General features: G+C 37.7%; 1 protein-coding gene and 1 long non-coding RNA gene across 3 annotated transcripts in view; both read left to right on the top strand.

Annotated features, from left to right (window-relative positions):
• Positions 323–3,401, top strand: LOC109831869 (transcription factor MYB12-like). Its single transcript, XM_020399336.1, has 3 exons — positions 323–520; positions 627–756; positions 3,112–3,401. The coding sequence occupies exons 1-3, from the start codon at positions 388–390 to the stop codon at positions 3,269–3,271; spliced, it is 423 nt and encodes a 140-aa protein (XP_020254925.1). The 5' UTR covers positions 323–387; the 3' UTR covers positions 3,272–3,401.
• Positions 6,978–9,243, top strand: part of LOC109831870 — a 4,934-nt gene continuing 2,668 nt past the window's right edge. Inside the window, exons 1-2 of one of the 2 annotated variants that reach the window (XR_002244571.1) lie at positions 6,978–7,044; positions 8,549–8,786. This is a non-coding gene — a long non-coding RNA (uncharacterized LOC109831870). Of the gene's footprint in view, positions 7,045–8,545; positions 8,787–9,243 lie in introns of both variants that reach the window. The other variant, XR_002244572.1, reaches the window with a different exon arrangement.

Raw genomic sequence — 9,243 nt, 5'->3', positions numbered from 1 at the left:
AATCTATATATATTCATACTGGCACTATTTAAATCTAATTAATCTTTACAATGTTTTTTTTTGAGGAATAATTATTACAATGTAAATATATATTTTTTAAGGAATAATTTACAGTGTAAATATAATTAATTTCGATTATCTGTGGGGACCCTATATAGTAAACTCAATCTTGGATAAGTGCGTCCTCTTATATGTACACACACCGCTACCCTCATGGTGTACATATATACACAAACAAAGCCTTGGGAAAAGGTGACAACAACAAATTAAAGCCAAACTCTCTCTCTCTCTCTCTCTCTCTCTCTTGCTCTCCCCCCCCCCCCCCCCACCACCATAAGATAAGAGAACAAGTGTAGAATTTCTAGAGAGAGAGTGAAGAGAGAGAGAATGGGGAGAGCTCCTTGTTGTGAGAAGGTGGGATTGAAGAAGGGGAGGTGGACATCAGAGGAAGATGAGATACTCTCCAAGTACATTGCTTCTCATGGTGAAGGCTCTTGGAGATCTTTGCCCAAAAATGCAGGTAAATCAATTAATTAATCTAGTCACTTGCTCATGCATTTTCATAGTTTAATTTGTTAATTTAATTCTGGGAAAATTAGTTAATGCTTTGACTTTTGAAATTAAAGGGTTGTTAAGGTGTGGGAAGAGCTGTAGATTGAGGTGGATCAATTACTTGAGAGCTGATCTTAAGAGGGGAAATATCACTCAGGAAGAGGAGGAGACCATTGTCAAGCTTCATGCTTCACTTGGAAATAGGTAATAAAATTATTTATTTTATATGGTTTTTTTTTTCTAAATAATTTAAACCACCATCATCAAGCAAATTAAGTTTTTTCTTAATACAGTTATTATTATTGTTATTTTTTTGCATTGTGAGAAGAGGGATCAAAGTTGAGCAGTGCCTAAAAGCTTGGTCTGTACTGAACTCCTGCTGCTCTGCAACACTGGTAGCTTTCACACACCAACATAAGCAGCCTTTAGTAGTGAGGGTCCCACATTCACATTTGCACACCATATAATGTTTATATAGGAAAATGAGCAGCATTTCTAAATTCTTATGGACCCAAAATCTTCGGGACTAATCATATTATCGTGTTAAATTAATTTTGGGGTTTGTTATATGAATCATGTATGATCTCTTCCGCTAAGTTTTTTTCCTCCCTCTTATAATGGGAAAAAAAAAGAAACCTTAGCGCAAGAGATCACACATGATTCATATAACCATTGGCCTAAGTTGGCCGTACATGATTCATCTCTTCCGCTAAGTTAAATCATTGGCCTAGCATAGTCCTCGTTTGTCCATTAATTATAATCTTATTACTTCTTCCGATTGGTATATTTAATGGTCTCCACTGCTGCATGTGACTGTGGATTGATTCTCTCTCATTCTATCCTCACGCAACAACCTCTAATGTCATGTGAATGCACTCATTTCTTATCCTATCTCTCGTCTAGTAGTTTGGTGTAGAAATAAATTTCCAATGATGTCGGAGGAATTTTCAAATTGGCATCTATTTTGTTATGTTTAAAGGTGAATCAAAATGTTCATTATGTTTTTGTGGATGGTATAAATATTCTTCCCAAGTGTAAAGTAGGAACAGATTTTAGCGTGAAAGCGAGAATTTGGATCCATGCATCATCAAGTATTGCTCGATAAGGAAATCTCGAGCCTTTCTTTTCCAAGAGAATCTAGAGTTTGAAAGTGGAGGAACTTTACATACATTGAGGAACCATTACTAGGACATTCTACGGGAACAGCCAATTTTCGCATTGTTGAGTAATATTATTACTTGCAATTTGCAATTTTTATAACAATTGAACATAATTTTGATATAGCTATTGGATGACTAAACATTTCCCTTATTTGTGCGAGCAAATAAACTAGGATTTTTTTCTCCATATACCCCCTCAAATCTTCCATATTTGCAAACTTACCTCCAAATCTTGTTATTTGCAAAACTACCCCCCAATATTCTCACACTGGGTTTTCCTAACGATTTTAGTTTTTAAATGGAAAATATTGCAAATCTATCGGAAAACATTGAAATTTTTTGACATTGCCCTGTTTCGAAACCAACATTGCTAAATTGGAGGGGCAGAAAAGCCCAATGTGAGATAGCTGGAGGGTCATTTTGCAAATACCAAGATCTGAAGGGTAAAATTGCAAATATGGAAGCTTTTAGGGGTATATATGCAAAAACCCAATAAACTGACATAGTTTTTATTTTTATTTTTTAAAGGAAGATGTCTTAATTCAAATAGTATTTGTCCTTAAAACAAATTAATTATACACAGAAATACATAGAGCAAAATATAGGTAGAATACCATAAAAGTTGGGAAACTATGGGGCCCCTTGAAATATCATGGACCCAAATAATGCTATGGTCCTTGATTCACTGCATAAAGTCATCACATGCAGATTATGCAGTCCCTTTCTTGCTCATAAGTTGGTCCAATCAAGTTGATCTGGTCCAGTATAGTATGGACTCAACATGCAAGCCTCATGTCAATTTCTCTGGGTGGAAATCAAAGTTAAACTTAACCTTTCTAAAATGGAAGCATTTTGTCTGAGAAAAAAAAAAATACAACTTCAGGTGCTTTTCAGAATCACATGAGGTTGTGAATCATGAAATTCCAAATCCAACCAAAATACTTTTCTTGCTTATGATTAAGATACTTAAACCTTTTCTTTTGATTTTTTTCTGATATAGAACCGAGACATCTTAGACGAAACCAAGCATCTTTAGAATACAAATAGGGGCTAATTGTCTCATTTAACATAAGAAATTTTGTCGAGTAATTAAAAGTAAAGTTTTTGATCGAAGGGTGGGGGGGTATCGATGGGACTAAGATCAAAGTCCCACGTTATGGCAATTTGATGGAGCTGCTCATGTTTCCTAAGCCCATAACCGAAGTCGAACAATTTAATGATAAAATCAAAGACACCAAAATCTTTGATAGCTCTCAAGATCTTGATTTCAATGAGCATGGGTGCCAATTACACTAGCCATCTACAAAAAATTCATCACTTCAACTTGAAAATGTAGGGAGCTACACTATACTTAGTTTATTAATGAGTAGTTTCTGATACGAATGATACATTGACACAGGTGGTCTGTGATAGCGGGACACCTCCCTGGACGAACCGATAACGAGATCAAGAACTACTGGAACTCGCATCTCAGTCGAAAAATAACCATATTCGACTGTAACACAGAATCCTTGGCCCTCGACGTTAGAAAAGTCTCGAGCAACCGAAAAGGCGCGTGAGGGCCAAGCAAACTATCCAAGAAGAAGCAGGACGGTAAAACGAGACGGTAAGAAGCGCTCACAGCGAGCAGGAAGGGAGCACGGTCACAGACGCGGACCCCAACAACCACGGAGCGTGAACTTCGGGCCTCGACAACGACGGCGTCGGCGGTGGGGCCACGAGCCCCGCGAGCGAGGAGCGAGAGCTGGGGGGCCCGTATAAAGCACGGAGGAGCGAGATGCGGGTGGGGCGGGGAGGTGGGGGCATTGCGATGAGGGGTTTGATGATAGTAAATGGCTGGATTGGGATTTGGGTGGGTTGGAGGCAAAAGTGTGGGGTGGTGCGTATGAGATGTGGCCGTTGCAGGGTTGGGAGAGTGAGAGCGCGTATCAACTTGAAGGGTCTTTGGATAGTTGGCTCTCAGATGTCTTGTAGATGACGAGAGACAAAAATCCTTCTCTGAAAATTTTTCTCTGAAAAATTTTTCTCTGAAAATTTTTTCTCTGAAAAATTCTAGTGTTTTTTTTCTCCTTGCAGCGTGTATGCATCTTAAGGATGTTTCTTGTAGGTTATATGAGTTGGTTATGGTTATGGTATGTAATGAGATCATAATGGGGATCTTTTGAGTGGGACCCGTTGCTGCTTACTTAGGAGATCCCTGTTTTGTGACTGATGTGAAGACTAGAAGAGTACTTCAAATAAGCTGATGAAGTGATGTTTTATTCCTTTTTCCCATCTGGTTTCTACCGGTTGTGGTGTGTGAATTTTGGAAGGAAGTACGTAAGGTTTTAGTGAAATGTTGCATATATATATTATACGGTCTGCAAGAAAAAATTTACGCTAGAATTATATATAGATGTGTCAGCCTCAGACATGCTTTTCTTGAATTTTGGTATAGATAATAGAATATGTTCCTTGAGCACTCTTGAGATTCATATGGCAGACATCAAAGTTGATGGGAACGGGGGTACATCCCCATGATGATAAATTAATACGGATTTGATCCATGGAAATTCTGAGGCGTATTGAAGCTCTTGAAAGTTGGCTACCTGTTCATATTCTGCATGCATTGATAGATTGTCTTTCTTCATGCATTGGGAGAAGGAAAGGTTGGTCTTTGGACTTTTTCGTGCAACGAATGTGGTGTACCCAAGAGACATATCCTCCATATAAATAGAGGTTTGTAGGGGAGATGATGAAGGTTGACAACAAGAAGCAAGAAGAAGAACCACATATAACATGTAATCCTCAAGTGAGTTTGAAAGAAAATGATCCTCAAGTTACGTTATACCAATTTGAGAGAAAACCTTTTGTATGCTTTCATTTGATTATAGTGGAAACGGTGAAGAAGAGGCGGGTGAGAACGTAGGCTCAAATTGAGCTGAACCTCGGTAAATCTTGTGTGTGTAATTTTTCTCTCTGTTTGTTTTTCTCTTCTATTTTTTTTGTTCTCATCTCATCACAAAGACGGGAAATGTCTTGTTGTCCTGTTTATTTCCCAACAAAAATGTTGGATTAAATTGTGTTGTTCTTGAGTTACTATTGATTTTGAAAAATATCATGAACTGCTATTTTCATTAGTGACTCTTTCTTACTTCTTCCTCCCTCCCTCTGCAAGAACAAAATCAGGAAATATATCCTTGAGACCTATCACTGCCGTGCTTGCTAGCACGTGGAATTTGGATCGATCTCCGCTACAAAAAAAGTAATGGGGATGCTGCTACTTTTTATACTAACCGTTGATTATATTGTGAGCGACTAAAATTCATTCTAAATTTAGCACTCACCAGGCACGCAGGTATTTCACTCATATTTAATTTGTACTCAAAAGACAAATCATAACCATCAATTAGACAATCAATGATTCTAATAATGTAGTGGTCTCTCCACCCAAAAAAAAGTCCTGAAAAGGATCGGAATCCTAGCATGTGTCCTATATTCAAAGGATTCAGATCCTCTCCACTACAAAAAAACAATAGATGGACCACTACATAATCACAGCCATTGATTATCCAGTTGATGGTTGCGATTTTTTTAGTGCAAATTAGGAATGAGTGCAATACACGGGGGTACGATAAGTGTTAGATTTAGATTGTACCATAACCGCCTACTAAACAATCAGCGATTGAGATTAAAAGTAGTGGTCCCTCCACTATTTTTTTTTTGTAGCGGAGAGGATCCAAATCCATATTGACGCGTGATAAATAAGGCAACATCATGATTGGAGATTTTGAGTGTAATTACGACATGCATCAATGAATGAAAGGGAGGCTGATCTTAAGTATCTTGGAAATAAAGTCTCAACCGTCTCAGCTACATCGATCAAGTTGACACCCCCATCAACGTCTAGCTTGTAATTGACATATATTTATGAACAAAAAACAAATATTACAGTGAGTCTCAAATAGGAGATCTTATGTAATCTCTTCTTGCAACGACCACCATACTTCTTGTGGCACCACCATTTATGAAGGAAGGCTCACGAAACAAATATGCAAACAACAAGGAGTAAATTGTCAAATTTGGCATGATAACTTGAAGAAATCATTACAAACCATCAAAAATGCTAGCAAGATAGTAGACCCACTTTCTTGTTACAATTAATGTGCAATCAAGATTTGATATGGGTCTTCTCATTTATAGTGTTCGCATTTAAAAGATTAATATGTTATGAGGGTGCTAAGCATACTACAATATCCTTTACAAATTGTATTGAGTAAAGCGAGGCTACTACTATTTATAGTATGCAGCACGCGGATGCTATCGACCGAATTTTAAAATTTGGAGGCTTTAAAAATTCAAATATATGAATGTGATCAAAATATTTTAACATCATTGACTCATGTTATTAAAATCAGCTTTTCGGAATTTTGATAAAGTTTTGCTTAATTTTTCGCCCCTTGATACATGACCAAAAACACATTGAAATCCATTGAAAATTTATTTCTAAGTAGCTCATATGTAGTAGATCACATTGATCAGTTTGGATTTTTAATTTCGGACTCTAAATTAAAAAATTTGGCTGATATTATCCACGTGTTGGATACTATCAATAGTAGTCTAACTCCAACTATTTGAATATTTATTTTATTGTTCCATACGGGGTGGAAGATTATGATAATGTATGTGACCATCTCTCATAGAATGGATTATATGGGGATAAAAAGTTAAAGCAAAATAAAATAAAATAAAATAAAATAATGAGATAATCCGGATCCAAACTAGTAGACCTAAATATGCTCATTTAATTGAGATATTACGATAATCCACTAATAGATGAATTGCAGATATAAATGACTAATTTATATTTTAGTGAAAATACACTAATAATTGCATCTGATAATTATTAAAGCAAAAACATAAAAATAAGCGTCCAAAAAAAAAATAAAAAATATCTAGTAATACTGACCAGGCCTAATTTCAGCCCAGCGCAGTCCGTACTCCCTCAAAGATTACCACCATTTTCAAAACTTATTTACGACAACACCATCCACGACTGCGAGTCCCCCAGCTCCTCGCTCTCAAATGCTGAAGAGGCTGCGATCAAAGCCTCCGCTTTTTCCCGCGCTAATCTCAGGCGAGCCCAAAACCCTAACCCTAACCCTAATCTCGATCTGTCATTAACCTCTACCGGTTCGTGAAATTTCACAGGCGGAACGAGGAGACTCGCGAGCTTCGTTTCGAGCGCCCCTTTTCCACAATGGCGGCCAAGGGCTCAAGCCAAGGGAGGAGACTCGCGAGCTTCGTTTCGAGCGCCCCTTTTCCACAATGGCGGCCAAGGGCTCAAGCCAAGGTATCGTTTCTATTTCCTCGATTTATTATGCATTTTATTGATGGGTTATTTAGAGATCAAGGTATTGTGAGTCGTTATTTAGGGTTTTGTGGACCAGAAGTTGAATGTGGAGAGCTGAATTGAACCAATTTGATGTGAGTTTAGGTTTTTCCGCGTGTTAGCTTGGTTTTAGTATGAAACTATGACTTCAAGTTTCGCCACAACTTTGGAGTTTTGGTGCAGCGGAAAGGGCATTTGACATGATATCAGAGTAACCCACTTTCAATTCTCACCAGGCATTTGACATGATACTGGAGCAATTAAACAGATTTGAGAAAAGATACCTCTGCGTGATTTCAGATTTTGGCCAATAAGAGGGGCTCTCGCCCTGCGGAGGCAGGACATGTTAGTTTATAAAATTATTATAGGAGTCAACCCTCATCTCACGTTAGGAGTTTTGGTGTGGTGGAAGGGGAATTTGGCGAGTTTGGGCTGTTCTAGGCTAGACGTGTTGGTAAGCTAGATGTGTCGGTGAATTTTCCATACTCATAGTTTGTTTACTAGGTATTCAATAATTAAGTTGGAAGAGTTTTGAGTTTTTGATACGACTGTGTCCTTGGTATAGTATAGCTGTTTTGGTCGTTAACTAGTTGGAGTGTCGTTAACTAGTTGGGTTGTCGTTAACTAGTTGGATTTGAGCTTTAACTTTTCTAGATGCACTTGTAAGCTTAAAAAAAAATGAAGTGTGGCGATGTTTAACCATGAAGGACCTGATTCAGTGAGATTCTTAGACCTTGGCTATTGCAAGATCCAACTAGATATCTTAACATCCAATCTGATTATATCGAGTGCTATGTCTGGATTATAGAGGCTTGGCACTCTGGATGCAAGATCCATACTGTAATTCATTGCATTGTGAAAATGCTGAAGAAATTTTAGCGACTGGATGACGATGTCGTGATTTAGTGACTGAATGCATCATTTACCACCCTAAGCCATCTAGCGTTTGACTTGTCACCAGAACAGTTTAAGAGTCTGGACAACACTGCTCAGCTGTAAGTGTTGCTTAGAAGCTTCATCCAGTATCTAATGAATATCTTTCGAGGCTCCTTTTTGGGAACTTCAGCAGGGGTTGTAGGAAACGAGTAGCATGTAAACCATAACTTGGAACCTTTGAACAGGCCATGTAGCTTTTCTTGCAAAAGGACCATCATACTTTTGGCTGCTTGTATCCTAATTGATGCAGTTCCGAGGAGAATAGTTCCTGTACCTTGTGAGGCACTTAAGTAATGTGGCATAAAATAAGCCTCATGTAAAGCCCAGTCAATCTAAAATGAGAACCATTCAGCATCAATCTTCACAATGGGAGTCCTTTTCCTATTTAATGTTCTTACCATTTTAGTTCAGATTCACTCAACAGTGTTTAACGAGCACATTCAGCATGATCATAGTAGTACTTGGAGATTTCTATTTTTGATTTGTGGAAATTAAAACGTCTATCACAATCCCACTTCTATGCCAGCAGGAACAGTTATATCAGCTCATTCACTAAGAGGATACCTACTGCTGTACAATTGGTGAAGCTGTATTCGACTACTGATACACAAAACTCATTGGAATTTCCTAGAGATGAAATTGATGTTGTTTCAGTGTTGAAAGCTTCCCTGCCAAATACTGTAGAAGCTGATGATGAATTTGATGAATTGGGTCCTTCAGTTTCTGGAGGCAGTGACTCAAACTCTGTTTTGGCAAAGAACCCTAAGGTATTTCCTGGAACTTTTTGAAAGTAATTATTCTCCCTTGTATGCTCTATATGGTTCCTGCTTGAATAAGATAGTATCTGTTGATTTTAAGTTAAAGCTGAGCTAGAAAGCTAGGAGTCTTGTTATTGCAAATGTACATGGTGCGCAACATGTATAAGAACCATCCAATTGTTGAATAGTTGTTATCATTGGACACTTTGATTTTGAATGTTTGTAGACTGACTTAAGGAATTCCCTTTTCAACCTACATATCAGGGGCATGCAGAATGATTCAGCTCCTGCTATAGTTTGCTCCGAACTTTAAATTTATGGTAATTGATATCAAAATCTTTTAATTCATACATGTAGACTATTATTAATAGAGGATTCTCACTTTACGTGATCTGTACTCTTGCCCGGTTCGTCCAAGAAGAAGAAGAAGAAAATACTGTACTTGTCTTTTTAAATCTTCTGCTGG

Source organism: Asparagus officinalis, chromosome 2, assembly GCF_001876935.1.
Source record: "Asparagus officinalis chromosome 2, Aspof.V1, whole genome shotgun sequence".
In the NCBI taxonomy this organism is placed as follows: domain Eukaryota; kingdom Viridiplantae; phylum Streptophyta; class Magnoliopsida; order Asparagales; family Asparagaceae; genus Asparagus; species Asparagus officinalis.
This window is presented reverse-complemented; position numbering and strand designations above follow the sequence as displayed.